The sequence below is a fragment of the Hypomesus transpacificus genome, chromosome 6 (assembly GCF_021917145.1).
Source record: "Hypomesus transpacificus isolate Combined female chromosome 6, fHypTra1, whole genome shotgun sequence".
Lineage (NCBI taxonomy): Eukaryota > Metazoa > Chordata > Actinopteri > Osmeriformes > Osmeridae > Hypomesus > Hypomesus transpacificus.
This window is the reverse complement of record NC_061065.1, coordinates 9346046-9364097: the sequence shown is the minus strand read 5'-3', so window position 1 is coordinate 9364097 and position 18052 is coordinate 9346046. Positions and strand designations below refer to the sequence as shown.

The window sequence follows — 18052 nt, the reverse complement described above, 5'->3', positions numbered from 1 at the left end:
TAGGCCCTTGGCGCCAGTCAAGACCGGTGGGATCGTAGGTTATTTCCTATCTTGGGGAAAGACGATGGGCTAAGATGCAGCACCTGTATGGGGGCGAAGAGCTAGCTTCTATACAGTCTGTATGCTTCAATATGAGAGAGGGTAATAAAAAAGTACAAAAAGTTAGTTAGGAGGAGCGAGGTTCACTTCGGGGAAAACTGTATAGCCTACCAAATACCAAACATGTCTTCAAGCGTTGTTCTCGTTACAATTCAAGCGTTGTTCTCGTTACAATTCATAAGGAATGGCATTCACTTGTTCCTTCGACACAGGTCAACACTTCAACACTTATTTTTTTAACTGCGAGACGAACAGAGAAAGTGACATAACAATTAATGTTTCACACAGTGTTGCAGTGGCCTAATTCCATGTCTCCTTTACACTACTGGCATGTGGAAACGTCATTGAATTCAGCACATTGATAAGCAACCTGTAGCTGTCTTGAATAAATGACATAATTAACTTAGCCATGACTAAGTGGGCAATAAAGGTCGGACAACATGCACTTTCTCAATAGGTGGGTGGATGGAAATTATCAAAATGTCTCACTCTCTAAACCTCCAGGTAAAATTATGCCTTTATATTCAATGATGTGTTTGATTTCTAATTGTCCATTGCATGATTATTCCTGTATTATTCATCTGTGGGGCCAAATATGTTTTTCAGTAGATTTTTTAATGTCTATTTTCCATATTCAGTATCTACCTTCTTGAAAATATATCTAAACTAGGGAGTGCGAAAGGGACTTTATAGCCACATACACCTTTATCTACAAGGAAACATGACACCCACAGGTGCATCAGTCAAAATAATAGTTTTGCCAAATCACAGAATTACATCCCATTTGATAAAACTTGTATAAGGACCAACTTTATAATAATAATAGTATAATTTTTCTATTCAGTTACCTATTCTATGTCTTTAACGGTTTTAACCGTGACCGCATTTGTTCCATAAGGCTTTGTCTTTGTTATACTTATAGGATGCAAAACGAGGAGATTACCTTTCAGGCAAAAAAAAAATCAACGGCATGCAAATTAACTACATTTATATTAACCAACAGTACAAGCACTTTTGGAAGGAAAATTCTGATGAATGCTAGTCCATCTCTTGATCCATCCAGATCTAATCTTTTATCAGAATGAGTAAGTGTTTATGCAGAGATAGGTACGTTACCATAGGAATTTGGTTTGGTTGAAATAACTCGATGTATGAAACACATATAGCAATTAGCAAACTTGGAACAATAAATAGTTGCGTAAATTCAACATAGCACATCACTGATGCGCAGGCTCCGATGGAATGAGACGATGTAAAATACTTTGCACACTTCACATTTTGGCAGTTGAATTTAAATAATTTAAATATATTTTCATATTTATATATCTATATATAGTTGTGCATGATGTGAAGTTGTAGTAAGACAGTCTGTGTGTATGTGTCTGTGTGTGTGGTCGTTTGTGTGTGCCTCATTTCAGTTATAAGTACTGTATTTCTGTGTATCCTCTATGTAAATATGTGTAAATCTTTTATTTTAGCAAATAACATTCTCATGCACACAAGTGTTTCAAACACAAGAAGCGGATCCATTGAAAGGTAGTCCAAGCATATATATTTTTCTTCAGTGTAAATAGCTGCAAACTGAATGGAACATGAATCTTCTGTGCAGTCCATACAGGCGTTTGATGAGGCCACCTATTTCTGGAGGTCACACTGGAGCAGCAGGACGATGGAGGGGTCGCTCTTGGCCGCCTCTTTGAACTCCTCCAAGGATATCTGGTCGTCGTTGTTCTTGTCCATCTTGCTGAAGATCTTGTCCACACGCTGCTCGGGTGTCAGGCCGTCCTCATTCATCTTCATCATGATCACAGTCCCCACCATCTTGTAGATGGCCTTCAGACACACACACACACACACACACACACACAGGAGACAGCAACGCTCAGTTACATACACGACACCTCAGACTAGTCAGGTTTATCAAATGCTCTGGAAACCTTCTTTGTACTGGAAGGATTTAAACGATTTCTCCATGACAAATGCATGTGAATCTACAGCATTGGGGGATTTGTCTGACAGTTGTACCCTGATGTACCCCTACATATAGAAAAAGCTTAAAATGATGAGTGGTTACATATCTTTTCTCTCATTCCTATATTATTACAAGGCTATATGTTCGAATCACTGGGTAGGGGATGCTGTTCTGTGAATCCTCTAACAAACAAACTTCTATGTCCGTACCTCGATGATCTCCAGCATCTCCACTCGTGTGATCTTGCCATCCCCGTCCAGGTCATACATGTTGAAGGCCCAGTTGAGCTTCTGCTCGAAGCTGCCCCTGGAGGTGATGGACAGGGCACAGATGAACTCTCTGAAGTCGATGGTCCCGTCTCCGTTCTTGTCGAAGGTCCTGAAGGCGTGCTGGGCAAACTTGGAGGCGTCTCCGTAGGGGAAAAACTGAGGACGGAGGATGAGAGAGACATTGCGTCACTTAGAAATAAGTATTCTCCCTGTCTAAAGGTTGTGTCACGGTAAAAGCATGAAGTGAACTAGTCCAGGCCTGAGATCTTTCCTTTGTGTGTGTGAGAGTGGGTGGATTTTGTGTGTGTGAGTTCCTGCGAGTTTGTGTGTGTGCGTGCGAGTGTGTTTGTGTGTGTATACATTCCATGTCCATGTGTCTGGCACTCATGGTGTGTGACACCAGCCCACATCGCTGAACACTGCAGGGATCAAGCAGTGGGCTGCAATGCGGACAAGAGCTTTGTACTCTGTGGACTCAGAAAGAGGAGAGCGGAGTGTGTCTGTCGTAGCAGTGTGTGTGCATGTAGTCTGAAAAAGGGTAGAGTTATATGTGCGCCTATTTGTGTGTGTGTGTAGGGGTGTGATGTCTTGGGGGGAGAGAGAGAGAGACAGTGAGTGAAAGAGAGGGAGTGAGAGAGAGAGGAGCAGCAAGTGGATAGCTTCATTCATCTTCAGGGGGAATGTCAAGGAGGCGGAACATGATTAAGCTCTCAGAAACGCACAGAGCACCATTTCCACCCATTTAACAATGCTTGGCCACTCCAGAGGATACACCTCCTTCACCCCACTCGCACTGGGCTCAGAGCAGCAACACAAACAAGCCTAGGCAACAGCAAACCTGATACACTTAATATCATTAGTGAATCTCATCTCCAACTGCTTTACAGCCACCAAACAATACTCATAAACGTCACAAGACATGACCTAGTCCATCGATCAAATAACAGTAAAATATCTGCCTTTATGTAAAGCAGAGCATAAGCCCACCAGGATTCTGAGACACATAGACTTAATGCAGCCTGTGGCACAACCTGCTACAAAGAAAAAATCAATCAATTCAGATGCTGTTATACTATATAAAAACAGATTCCTCTCACTTGACTATTTCAGAAAAAATAGATTCTCGTTACTTCTTCCAGAAGTTAATAAATAAACAGTCAACAAACGAGGTCAAGCAAGTTCATTGGCCCAAAGCAGGCAGTGAACACAACCAATGATAGACGTGCTCCGTGTCTGAGGAGATGTGCTCCTTCTGCATTTGTGATCTGGCTGGGGCCCCAGGAAAAACCAGAGAGATTCATTAGAGGTGACCCTTCCACTTCGACCTTCCTGATAGAGCGGGTAAAGGTGGTGGTTGACACGAGACCTTGTCTGCTCTCCCAAGATTGCGAACGCAACCCGCAAAGCACCAAATAATTAATTGGAGTTCTAATTGCAGCCATGTGTGGGTGTCAACAGATGCTGGAGCTCTACAAGAAAACAGAAAAGCAGTGTACTGTGTGAAATGTTCCAGAAAATGTATCTTTCTTTTGTGGTGTACAAAGAAATGACACTGACCAAGTACCCAGCAAACATGTAGGGATGAGGGTATAGCTCAGTGGTTAGAGAATGTGACTACAGATCCAAAGATTACAGGTCTAAATCCCCCCCTGTACTGTAGGGTGCTTTGGCTAAAGGCGTAACATAAGTGAATACTTGATACTCTTCTGTCTAGGTTAGGAAAGTGTTAGGTGAAAGAGGAATTCTAAAGACTGAGGGCTCAGACTGATCCAGTTCATCTGCAGTAAGGACCCTCCCTTCACATTTTGCTGCAGTGGCAAACTGATCAGACTGCAGTTAAAAGTTACAGGGTGGGGGGAGGAGGGTTAGGAGATGGACAGAATGACGAGAGGAAGGGAGAGAGAGAGGAATGGAGAAAGGGAGTGAAAGAGAGGAGACTGAAAAAGAGAAATGCAGAAAGACTGAAACATTGAAAGACAGAGACTCAGAGAAGAGAAAGCCTGCGATGATGAAGGGGAGTACACACCATTTCCAGTCCATCTGTTTTTACAGAGCCAGACTCATTTTGTGCGTGGCAGAGCCACGAGCCAGGCCAGCGCTCTGTGACCATGCCAGGAAGTGAGGCACACTGGGAGGCGGCATGCACTAATGCAAAGTGACTCTCTCAGGGAGGCCCCCTGCTGCGCCATATGGCCCTGCCCTAGCACCTCAACAGAGTTCTGGACAGAGGGAGAGGGGGAGAGAGAAGAGCAAGGGAGAGAAGGAGAGAGAGAGAGGGGGAGAGGAGGGAATAAAGAGAAATAACTATATCCATCGAAAAGTACAAAGTGTGTGTGGGGGGGGGCTGTGAAAGGAGAGAAGAGCAAAGTAAAGGGGTGACATTTGAATGAGAGAGAGAGACAAAGGATGAGGCAGGAAAGACAGGAAGGAGCCCTTGCAGAGCAGAGGAGCAGAGAGACTGCTGCTCTTCCCCTGCTTGCTCCTCTGTGACTATCTGGCAGGTTATGAAACACTTTGTTATGGAAAAGTGGGACAGGGACATGAGACTGTGAAATTCCTCTTTTAAAGATTTTTTCCTGTTATCTGATCCCCCTGTGTGTGTGAAAGGGAGGAAGATAATACTGTCAGTAGAAGTGCAGAAAATGTGGAAATCCATTAAAAAGATGAGCCAGACAAGAGCACAGTCATCATGGTTCCTCATGAATATAAAACTGTCAAATTCTACGATGCTTGATTATTGCTTGACAAAGATATTGCCTTTATGACTTCGGCTGCTGTTTCCTCTCTTACATAATGGTTAGACGACGACAGTCTGAGGACGAGAGGTTTTTATGTTTCAGTTCAATAAACGTTTCAAACTTCAGGGAAGGGTGGTGAACATTTGTATCTAAATGTGCATGCATATGACGAGCAGAACGAGGCAGGAGGCCAGCTGGTCTCCGGTCATGTCCACCCAGAGGAGACCAAGCTGGACTGAGCTGGCCAGGCAAGGCCGGCTCAGTCCAGCACAGCTGGGAGGATGAACGCTGATGTTAGAGAGAGGAGAGCGGCGCTGGAGGAGGAGGGGGGGGGGGGGTGAGAGAGAGACAGGGGAGAAAGAATTAGAGAGACGGGGAGAGAGAAGGAGAAGCAGAGAAAGGGGGAGAGAGTAGAGGGAAAGAAAAGAGAGAGAATGAGGGAGAGGCATAAGGAGAAGCCAGAGGCTCTAAGGACCCTGCCCCAAGTCACCAATGCTAAGTGGTCTCATAATCAGTCCTCAAGCTGCTATAGCTCCCCCAGTCGAAGGAGGAGGAACAGAGGGGGAGAGCCACAGGACCTCTCCGTGGACACACAAACTATGCAGCCACACTTTTATTGCAGGCCATTTTACACTATCATAACAGCAGCGTCGAAGACCAGTCTCTGGATGTGGGATTATGCAAGTGGAAGGAACACATTAACAAGCCTCTTTATTACACAGCCCATAACCAACGTCCAAGAGGGAAATTCATCAAAGCTATTGTATGCTGTTAAACCTAAAAAGTCATTTGGTGATATAGTGAAATGTTTTCCCAAACAAGATAATGGGGTTTACACTGAATCCCTCCATATGGAGACACTTGGATGTGCTGTGTTTATGGCTGTTCACTTTTACCCATCATCATTCTTTGGTGCTGTGAACATTGCACCCATGAAAATATAATCAGTATACAAATATAAAATGTACGGGGCGTAACCGAATAAGCAGTGGTGTCCCTGCTGTTCATTGGTCTTACAGTCTACGTTCAGGTCTGTCCCTGGTGTTCTCCCAGGCAGTCCCACTGACATCAATGGCATCTGGCCCCGCCCTGCGTAGACCAACACTGCTCTGAGAGATAAAGTGATAATACTCACAGCAGCAGACAATTCCTGCTCGCACTGGACTGTTGCCACGGCGCCACTCATTCTGTCTTACAGTACACACACACGACGCACGTCAATACACGCAGACACACACACGCTAAAAATACACACTCGTGCTCACACGCATTGATGCACGCATGCACACACAATCAAACACACACTCGCACAAACACACACACAAACATCCTCAGACATGCACAGACACCACGTGCCAAACTGTTGCATCCACTTTGTATAAAGGCGCAGAAGAAGTCACGACATCAGCTTGCTCTGTCTACCAGCCTGTGTGGACGGTTCAATATGACACAACCGTGTGAATGTTGTTGTTTCAACCAGCAGCCATGACATGGCTGTTTCCATGACACTGCCAGGTCAATACATGTCATCCAGATGACTGGTATGAAGGATAGAGACTGTATCACTAACTAACACTAACTCTTTCCCCACATGGGAAATGTGAAAAGAAATCTCCTGCCTCTAATATGCCTCAATGGAATATCTCCTCATCGCAGTGTGACATTGAATTGGGTAGCGATTTGTTTTGTACACGCCTGAACGTTTTATATACCAGCGCCCTGAACAAGCAGCAGCAACGTGACCAGAATGAAAGAGGTTGCTGCTGTTCTGTGTGCTCCGCACCCCCGTGACCTCATTCATGTATGAATAATGAGGCGTTCTGGTTTTTGCAACCTTTCCAACTCCAAACGCAGCCAGACTATTTTGAGCCTCATACATGTCTACACGAGAAAGAGTTGGGGTTAGACTTGTGCAAGTAACTATTTACCTTCTACTGCCACGGCTTGCTCCTCAGACACTAGCTCATCAAGCAGAAAGAAGAAAGGACTGAGAGAGCATATGCGTGTTCCATCACTTGTTTGTTTCAAGTCAGGGTGGCCAAGCGGGCACTCAGACAGGGAGAGTGAGGCTGAGAAAAAGAGAGATATGGACAGAGAGACTGTGAGAGACGGAAAGAGAGACAGCGAGAGAGAGACCGACAGAAAGAGAGCCCAGTAATCTGAGAGAGTAAGCACACTGCCGGCCAGCACAATGTTCTACTAGCGCTAGCATGGTTATAAAACACACAGGCACACACATACACACACACGCACACACAAGCAATATGTCTGTAGCCATTCATCTCAGCAGCAAATTGCATTTTTCAATCATTCTGTAATTACCCTTAGAAGTGTTCAAGCGACATGCATCGCCTAATGTCAAATAAACGGCTTACAGTAGGCCCACTGCTTCTACAGCTCTGGGCTAAAGGCAGAGAGCAAATCAGTCCTAACACACACACACACACAGCCTACTTTAGATACTTTGTATGAAGGGGTGGTTGATTGAAACATTCCAGATGAGGAATATACTTCTACAGAAATTTAGGATTTCCAGTGGAATAGAGAAAAGTGAGTGATATCTAAATCTAAGAAATTTACCGCGAAGTTACCGCTCCTTGTTACAAATGGCAAACTTAAAATTGATTGTAGATCTAATCTTCCTGCCAGCAGCGGGCAGTATTGAAAGGGGATTCGAATAACATTGACCAGCAAGCCATGATAGGCTCTGATTTAGTGGCACAACTGTGGACTTACTGTCTGAATGGCTGTCTGTCTGTCTGTCTGTCTGACTGGTAGACAGTCTGGCTGATTGGCTTTCTGACTGGTTGGTTGGAGGACTGGCTGGCTGGCTAGCTGTGTGGCTGGCTGGCTAGCTGTGTGGCTGGTTTGCTGGCTGGTTTGTTGTTTGTCTGACTGGCTTTGTGGCTGGCTGGCTGGCTGGCTGGCTGGCAGGCTGGCTGGCTAGCTCTGTGGCAGGCTGACTAGCTCTGTGTCTGTGGCTAGCTGTGTGACTGGTTTACTGGTACCTGAGGGCGTTCCCAGAGCCCTTGCTTCACACCTCAGCCAACAGCATCTGTCGTAGCCTTCTTATGTAAGAGCAGTAATGGTAATGGCTCATACAGGAATGTATGTGTGTGTCTGCATGCATCTTCAGTCCCCCTAAGATCGCTTTATTCATCAACAGCTTTTCCATAAGAGAAACAAAAAAAACTTCCATGCATAAGTGTTAAGGATGTTGGTTCCTCCCAGTATTGCCTGGTGTTTTCAATCTTTGTTAAAACCCTACAATGTGCTTCTGTTGTCAGGGGCAGTTATTAAAGGATCTCTCACTTTGTTGTGTAGTGTATTAAAGACCAGGTTTGGGGGACACGACAACATAATTTGTATTGTTGTATCTCTCTCTCTCTCTCTCTCTCTCTCTCTCTCTCTCTCTCTCTCTCTCTCTCTCTCTCTCTCTCTCTCTTCTTTCTCTGTCCTCTGTCTCTCTCTCTCTTCCTTTCTTTCTCTATCTCTCTCTTTCTCTCTTTCTCTATCTCTCTCTCGCCAGGGTAATGCGTATGTTGCCCTTTACCCAATGATTGAATTATATGGGCAGTCAGCCTGAGGGATGATCGTGCCTGCCTGGCACTAACCCCCGCTCTCCCTTACTACCATCCCAGACTCAGTTATATAAATGCTTTTCTAGCATGTCTCAAGTGGCCATAGCAAAACACACTTTGACAGGTAATAAATGAATAGCTTACAGTAATAGAAATATTTTACAGGCTAAAGCATGAAAGGTTACACAGTATACCTACCAATCCTCAGTACAGTTTAAAGTATAGAACCATTCTGGGTATTAGTTTTGATTGATTCAATCCCAGTACTAATCTCTGGACACAGCAAATGTCAAATAAATCTGAGTCATAAAACTCTGAAGGTGGAAATCTTTTCTAGAAAGTTCTCCACTGTGTGCAATCCAATAGTTTTTGACAGTCTAATGTTTGATGCAATATACTAACATCAACAGCCCCTTAACCTTTGTTTAAAATCCCACCCTGAACCACACAGTCAAAGCTTCAGTAGCTCCAGTCCAAGCTCTAACCACTGGTCTCAACAACTCCCACCCTCCAAGGCTGGTTTGATCCCTCCTCTGGTTCTCCAGCCCCAACTACACTGTATTATCTAGCCATATTCCCATCTCCTGTCACAGATGTGAAACATCAACTGATAACATTCATGGCCCAAAGCAAGAATCCTCTTGTGTTGCAACATTAACAGTATTGTAGTTTGTTCTTTGAGAGCCTGTTCCTGGGGGGCATTTCCAACACTGAATGTCTAGGGGAGACTGATCATTTAGACTTACTGTTCCCCTCTCCTATCAGAGGAAACACACATCTATTAATAACCAGGGGGGGAGATAGATACAGGGAGAGAGGGAGAGAGAGAGAGAGGGAGAGAGAGAGAGAAGGCCTCAGCAGAGTCATAATCTAATAAAGGTTAACTCCAAAGAGCTATCGGCTAGGAATGAGATGGCCCCCTATTGATTGCGGAAGACCGATTTATGTCCTTTGAAAAACGACAACCTTGTAGTGACATTGAGTTGCTCTTTGCTTGGCAGTGGCACAACTGCAGGTCACGTTTAACGGATAGATACTTTAATTAAATTAGGGAGTGCCGGGAACCAAGTTATTCCACAAGCTCTTTCTGATGAGCCGGACGGAGATGGGCTCTCCTGCCAATAGGTTCAAAGCAAGACGAACGTATATCTACTTTCCCAGCATTAGCTAATTAGGCAGTTATACACATCGCTAGGTGAGACTGTTTGGAGAGGTGAGTACGTCAAATACATCCACTTCTATGTAAAACGGATTATGACGAGTTCATCTATTTGACTGAAGTTGGTGCAGATGCATTTGCAATACAAGGAAAATCAATTTATGAGGTTTTGGAATATCTCGCCTTTTTACTGATTCAATTGTGACTGACTAATTCTATGCTAGCTTCAGTCTCCCCAGTCAACTCATCTTTGTTTACAGTTTGCATGTCCATAGTGGGGCTAATTTTTACTATTTCTACCATCTCCTCATGTATGTAGGAGAAGACACACTGACCATCTCATAGTAACACTCAATAACACTACTAATATTTGTTGATGTATCTGTACTTTTACTCTATAGACTTCCTCTGAACTTGCGCCTCACACTCTCAATGGGGTTCAGGGCAGTATGGAGCCAGTGATGAATCCAGACGGTTGAACTGAACAACACAGGAGTGTTTTTCTGTTGCTTCTCTTGTGTTGTGACAGTGATGGAGCATGGTGTGGGGAGCCTCTGAAGATGACAAGACACTATTTTTAGAGAGCTGCTGTATGCCATAACTATGAGATAGAGACAGGGAGATACAGATAGAGAGAGAGATACAGAGAGAGAGAGAGAGAGAGAGAGAGAGAGAGAGAGAGAGAGAGAGAGAGAGAGAGAGAGAGAGATGGACAGAGAGACTGTGAGAGACGGAAAGAGAGACAGAGAGAGAGAGAGAGAGAGAGAGAGAGAGAGAGAGAGAGAGAGAGAGAGGAAAGGGGGGGCAAGGTACTAGTTATATACATACCATTATGCCATTATGAAAGCACCAGGGTGCAAACCAGATTGCTTTGCACATGGCCCTGGATACACACACACATACAAACACACACTCACATCTGTAGCTGAATGCCAAAGTGCAAATATGCCACAACATATTGTCACACGTTGAACACACGTCAACTGGATTATGTTTGTCCAACTATCATAAAATCAGCAAGCAGTGTCACTCTAGCACCTAGACACACACACACACACACAACACACACATCTACACACACACGTACACACACACACGTACACGTAAACACACAGACACCTCTCCACTGATGCACTCTAGCTATGCAAACGAGAATCAGCGTAACAGATCTATCCCATCTATCCAGGTCAGCTCAGTGTGTGTTTGGTCTGACGAGCTGGGGTGTGTGTTCAGTGTGTGTTCGGTCTAGCGGTCTGGTGTGTGTGTCAGTGTGTGTTCGGTGTGGCGGGTGGATGGTGATAGGCTGTTGTACTGAAACCCCAAGGAGTTGGTCTGCTGCTGTGTGGGTGATGTCACCACAAAGCTTCCATTTAGAAGGAGCCAAGGCCAGCTGCCAACACAGTGATGTCTACTGCACAACACGTCTTTCAGCAACACAGAGACGCGTGGATGTGTTCAGGTGTTCTACGCATTGGAATATTTTCACGGTGAGGTGAGAAGGAAAGCACGTCATCCTCACCCTCATCATCAACATCATCATCACCCTCATCCTTTCAGCCTTCATTGTGACCATCACTATCAAACTGAATCAATCCTCCATCCAACAATGAAAAACAGCTCCAAATAAAACATTGTTAACCATCACAAAACCGATAATCTACCCCTCATCAGTTTCCTTTAAGGCCATTTACAGAATGATCTGCTGCTGGAAGCTGACGAATTCAGCAAAAACCATAGCTGTGTCCATTATACTGCCTTCTATCACTGATAGAGCAACACTGCTTGCTCATCACAGCAGGGCTAGACATCATCTGGCAGACTAGTTACCTAACTGACACTAACAATACAGCGTTTGATTCTCGTTTCTCATATCTCGTCCACTCTATTTTATTTGCTGTCATGAGCTTGCGTTGAAAAACAAACAAGTTTTGCAGCTCACTGTGCTCGCGGTGACGCGGGCCAATCCATACAACTGATCGACTAGAAGGGGTTTAGTCTGGAAAACTATCACAGGAAATCATTGGAACGCATGGCGGTCGGAGAGCTAACAAAGTACGTCTAAATATACCACTGCATCACAACGACCAAAATAAAAACCAAAGAGATGCCCCTTTGAAGACAAACTGCTATTTTCCAGTACTCCTCAGTGAGGACTTGTCTTCTCTCAAGGCCTGAAGGATGGCTGCGTCTTCAAAAGCTGTGAGATGAAAAACCAGATATGAATAATGAACGGTGATCTGTCATTCCCTTATTTGAACATACTTTCACCCGTGGGACTGAGGCAGAATATCCTGCATCCTGCCAAATGGGAGAAGTGTCACCTGGATAAATGGAGGGTGTTTGGAACAACCAAAGGCGTGTTATTCCATCTGTCCATTTATCCATCTACCCATTCCTCTATCTATCCCTGTATACATCCCTCTACCCATCCCTTTACCCTCTACCCATCCCTCTACCCATTCCTCTACCCATCCCCCACTTTGCGGTCACTGAACAAGTGAAAGGAACACAATGTTCATGCCCTCGCACACGTGCTTGGGCACACATACTCACGTAAACACAGATGTGCACATTACATGGACACAAACAAACACACACACACACACACTGTTTCTAACCATATTTTATTTGTGACGCAGCCTTCGCTCACATCTGAAGATACAGAAAGCGTAATCTCTATCTCTCCTCCCTCTGTACTGTATGAGTTCAGCCAGTTGAGGTTCACACATACACACACACACATATACACACACACACATAGTACACATGTTAGAAAGCACCCACTCGTTCCTCTGCCTCTCATCATGTAGCACTCACACACACACACGTACACGCACATTTTCACAGGAACAATCTGTCCTGCTAATGCGAGGTCATCTATACGCTCACAATCAGAGCCTGTGGATAAAACCATATCAGTTATATTCTGTTGCTGGGATACACAATAGGATTTCCACATAACTGGGTTAAGCCACCAGCCACCAGCCAATAAGACCCCTTTAGAAGCCAGTTTGGAACCAAACTGATTTTTCACCCCGATTTGCACTGTATTGGTCATGTCAAAATGGAGCGTCTGAAAAGTACTGTACGGATATTTAAATGTTTATGCCTGGATTCTGAATCGAGTATTTTGAGACTACACTGCAGCTCAGCGTAGCTCAGGTGACATTCATAAGGATGCCCCAAAACCTTTTAGCCAGTCTTATATAACAGCTCCCCTGCTGTTGTATTCTTTTGGGAGAGAGCTCAGCAAGTGGCTATTTATTCACTTGTCACAACACTGACAGACTTTGTAAGGGTCAACATCCTTGTGTCACGCAAAGTCGTCCTAGGAGTAAAGACCTCAAGGCAGCCATTCACTCAAGAAAGGATGATTAAGATTAGATCATCAGTTTTTAGCACTGTTTTGACTTGTTTCACAATGAAACTGTAAATATACATATATATATATATATATATGTATATTGAACAATATCCCTAAATAACCGAATTCTGCAAAAGCCCGGTTGTCAAGCCTGCTGTTCTACTCAACTGAACAAAACGGTCTATCCAGCTATGGGGAAACATAATGTTACTAATAGTAATAATGTATTCATTTAGCGGACGTTTTTATCCAAGCGACTTACAGGGAGGGGGTAGGGATTTGAACCGGTGACCTATTGACATAGCTGCTGACAGAGTGTGTAGTGAGCTTGGAAGAGAGAGGGAGGCAGGGTCAGTGTAGCGTACCTACCTTGACATAGAGCTGCTGGAACTCGTCCAAGTTGAGTCTGCCAGTGGGGCAGTCTTTGAGGAAGCCTTTGTACCACTGTTTCAGCTCGTGCTCGTTAAACTCTGTACTCTTCACCAGATCCTCCATGGCTTCAGGGGTCAGTTTGCTGTTCTGTTTCCCCATTTCGTCTGGAAGAGAGAGACCGACATTGACACAAGCATTTCAGACTATTGCAAAGCCTTACCGTGGCAGACTCTCTTTAAAGAGAGAATCGCACAGTGTATCAACTGGTGGTTGGTATTCAGACATCTGGCCTTAAAAAACATAAAGGCAGAACGTTCTGGAGAAGTTGATGCACAGCTCTAGACAAAGTCGTTTTATGACAAGCTTTTGTCCTGCACATAAAATAGGCCTTACTGTACTTTCGCACTGCTCCTACACATCCCCAATCACTGAACAACAAACAAACACACAAGTCCCACAGGAAAGTAACATTCACCCTTTCTGTCTGCGATTCTATAAATACGATCATACGAGAATGAATACATGAGAAACAAGTGCTGTTTCTAATGTGCCATTCTGTCCTGCTCGTTCCTTTTTCAGCACCCTGCAGCTGTTTAGCACACACACCTCCCACCCCCATCCCCACACAGCGCCGCAAACACGCACACACCTCCCACCTCCATCCCCACACCCCAGACAGCCCCGCCAATACACACACACACACCCGCCCCTGCTCTCTGTAACCACTGTTCTCTGGCAGCACAATTAGTTCATTAGGCAGCCTGTCATTAGCATAATTACCCAAAGGCCAACAGATCCAAAAGCCAGATCCAAAACAGATGTGACTTTTAGAAAATACGTCCTGTTCACGGTTGTTCTTTGAATCATGAAAGAATCTGATTCCAAGAACTTGCAGAAAGAGCCTCATTTTGCAGATTATATTTGTATTTTTATGTGCAATGGTTCCAAATATTACGTATAGGGAAATGGACATGAAATGTATGCTTGCACAAAACAATTCGAGGGGTAATTTCAATTAGTTCAATTGTTTCAGCTGCAGCAAACAAATAATCAGCTTCAAGGTACATTTCATTATTTCAAATGGCATTATCACAAAGTGAATTCTCTGGTTGATGAATTGCTAATATTTTAATTAGATGCATTTTCATTTTGCCTCTGCAGAGGGGTAAGCAATTATTCTTCCAACACATACGCCAATAACACTCCAAATCCAGACATGATTTCAATCCATTTCACAGTTTAGGGAAACCCATTCTATGACCAGACAGATTTACACACCCCATGACCAAGCCATGAATACTAAGCACCAGCCACTGTGTAACAGTGGTGGATCACCAGCACCTGGACGTCCTCCAGGCTTCCCAGATACACTGTGTGGATGTCAGCTCCTCTGATGTATGGACTGCAGAGGTAGCCATACATCTGTCCTTGGAGATTGGACCTCAGTATAAACGGCTTACTCCTCAGGGTGTGACTGCACAGTATGCAATCCCAGACACCCCACGGTGACAAAACAAGACTGATGTCAAACCTTTGTGACGATTGTAGTGGCTGTTGAACAAATTCCCCCTGACTTGATTCTGATACATGGCTCTCAATATGTCACGGGAATCAGCTTACATGCAGTCCAATGGTCTCTCTTGTAAATGTTTTTGTCCTTTTTTAAGGTGTGTTGTTGAAGCTAGATCAAAGAACATAACAGAATTCATGAGTCAAAATGTTTCTTGTAAACTGTAATCTCATTAGTGGCCCCGACACATAACCAAAATCTATAATTTCCTAAAAATAACCTTTTTCCTCTCAGTGTTTTTCGTCTCAAGTTTGATTGTCCGAGCAAACGCCACTCTGTACCTGACATCCCTCTGACCCATCTGTATCGTGACAACACTGACACAGAGCCCTGTGTGGTGTGACAAATAAGAGCAAGGAAAAAGGCTGTGTCTGTCGTACCAAGCACTGCATTCTGACACAGCTAGTTGGTTCCTCTGCTCTGTCACAATGGTCGCCGTCACTCACAGTGAAGCAGGCCTTAAGACTACGGCAGGTGATATGTCCCATAATGTGAGTCTCACAGTCACCAGACAGTGTGTGGGAGGGTGGGGGGGGGCTGAACATAGGACCATAAGGGTAAGAGTTTCACTCACCTCACCTCCTTTCCAGTAGAAATGGAACAAGCTGCTCACAACAACAGCGCTCTCAAACACGGCACCACTGCCAAGAATTGCGTTAACGATACTGTATCTGTTGATACTGTATCTGCAGCACCACTACTGGTGGCTACAGTCTATTCCAGATTCAGAGAGCAATGTAAATACACTCTGAATGGAGAGAACCGAAATGTTCGTGAGAAAACAGTAGGAGACAAAGAAACAAACCAGTTTTAGACCATTATGTTCTTCATTAGTGCCCCTCTGACCAGCTATTTAACACTAATTTTCAGGCAATCCATGCTAATATTGGCCGGCTCATTTAAGCTTCTGAGACCAAGGTAATATGGCTGTCACTTTTGGGTCCGACTGCAGTCCTACTGCAGAGAAGCATGATGACATGAAACCTAAGACAGTATTTTGATAAAAAACAACATAATCTAAATGATCCCCCTAGAGCCTTCACTGTTTACTATTGTTGCCTCATACATGAAGAAAACATGTTCATGTAATCCTATTAGCCTTGTTGAACATAAAGCATTGCTTTCTGCTGGTTGGACGTATTACGTAAGTTCAGCATGTTCCTTTTTCTTTAATTTCCAATAGGGAATGACCTTGAGAGCCAACCCCCTGCCCAGCACAAAGAATTTAATACAATAATAGCTTACATGTTTATAAATGAGTTCTGATTACATAAAATGTCATGATGTAATGAACTGTTATCAAGGCTCTCTCAGGACCATTGCAATCTGGGAATGTATCCAGAAAGGGCCTGGATTGTGTTTGTTGATCTCTAGTTTTAAAAAGAAAGGCTCTTATGCACGCAGCAAAACACGAAACAGTGGTATTCTAGAGTATTTTTTTTTTTACTCAACTCTAGGTGATTGTTTTATAATTCCCGCAAAATCGTAATATTTCAAATGTTTCCTAAATTGACATCACCCCACAAATGGTTCCATGCGTGCAGTGCGAGCGCATACGGACATGCTTGCGCGAGACGGCAGTAGCACTACATCAGCACCACAACAGTGGAAAGCTGCACGAGGAAACGCCACATCACATCTGCAATATGAAATAGACAGATTCGCAACAATTATTTTGGACTGCTTATATAATAAAACACTTCTCACAAGTCTGATATCTTCTCAAAGTATTTCTTGTTCGTTTTCTTAAAAACCTACTTTTGTTTCTGAAAATGTGCCGACGGAACAGTTGCGCCTCTTTAAACGACCAGGTATTACAGCCATGCATCATGCATTAAAATACCAGGATGCATAACAATCAAAATACCTTGATTATCTTATTACCTTGTTCTCCATGCTGATGACCGCATTCCCTAATGAAATGCAATACTATGCTCCAAACCTCTAATAATATTGTCATAATATGAGGGTAAACGAACAATAATTCTATAACTAGTTTACTTTCTTTATTTGCCCCAGTGGTTTGTAACTGGGTTGATAATCAAAATGTAACCAAGTAGACTGTCTACGGTTTATTTCTGAAAGAGTCACAAATAAAGAATCCTACCTTGCAGGAGTTGGAAGTTAAGGGAGGTCTTGTGTCTTTAGGGGTGCTTATCAGCGGAAAAGACGCTAATCAAACGTCCTTTTCTAGAGACCACTTTGTCGAGTTTTTTTCGAGAAGAAATTTTTCGAGAAGAAATTGCCTCGTCGAAATACACTGATGCAGTTCCGAAGAGGCTGCAAGGACGACCGTCCACGCACGCTGTTTAAGATACAAGGGCAGCGTCAGTCAATGTGCATCACCACCCCTCTCCGTCTCTCAGCGGTTAGTGGACGCACGGCAATAGCTAGGCTACTGTTTTGGCGTGGTATGCCTTTCGAGTTTGCGCAATATATATCCAACATACTGAGAATATGGCGACGCCGCCTCGCACTTTTGTATTAGCAAACATTTATTGAGCTACTGGATAAATGACATGGCCAAGTCAACAATTAAATGAAGTTGTAACAATGAGGGGTAAAGTCGTGAATTCCCAATTCTTTGATTGATTTGAATTTGATTGATTTTCATTGATTTGGCCAGCAAGGCTAAGCATTAGCTGATCATGCCCAATGTAGGGAGACCTGTCTAGGCTAATTATTAGCCTTATTTTAACAATAGCCTATTGAATCTACGAAGTCCTGACACCTTTAAAGTTTAAAGCCAGCACATTGTCCAATTTGTAATCTAATTACTGATTTTGACCACATAAGTGAGTGCGCGTGGATCACCATTTCGCGCCACACTTCAGTCTCGATTCTGGCAACGAGCTGGCTTCAGTTCAAGCTGTATGTCTAGGCCTACGATAAATGACGTAACTGGCTAGTTTGAAACTGAGACAGTTG

The 18052-nt window shown here is 43.9% G+C and overlaps 1 protein-coding gene across 2 annotated transcripts; it reads right to left on the bottom strand.

Annotated features, from left to right (window-relative positions):
* Positions 1-17490, bottom strand: vsnl1a (visinin-like 1a). 2 transcript variants are annotated; one of them, XM_047022223.1, is made up of 4 exons: positions 17232-17490; positions 13552-13718; positions 2281-2496; positions 1-1932 (listed from the first exon to the last, which is right to left on the bottom strand). In XM_047022223.1, the coding sequence occupies exons 2-4, from the start codon at positions 13711-13713 to the stop codon at positions 1735-1737; spliced, it is 576 nt and encodes a 191-aa protein (XP_046878179.1). In that variant the 5' UTR covers positions 13714-13718; positions 17232-17490; the 3' UTR covers positions 1-1734. The 2 variants fall into 2 exon arrangements, with proteins under 2 accessions (XP_046878179.1, XP_046878178.1); XM_047022222.1 differs by lacking the exon at positions 17232-17490 and adding an exon at positions 14030-14065.
* Positions 17491-18052: the final 562 nt, after the last annotated feature.

Bases quoted from the DNA above. Each gene is read 5' to 3' on its own strand.
- vsnl1a (XM_047022223.1), bottom strand. From the start codon at position 13,713: ATGGGGAAACAGAACAGCAAACTGACCCCTGAAGCCATGGAGGATCTG. The intron at 2,497-13,551 runs GTAGGTACGCTA...CTCCGTCCTCAG, and splicing joins TCCAGCAGCTCTATGTCAAG to TTTTTCCCCTACGGAGACGC. The intron at 1,933-2,280 runs GTACGGACATAG...GTGTGTCTGAAG, and splicing joins AGATGCTGGAGATCATCGAG to GCCATCTACAAGATGGTGGG.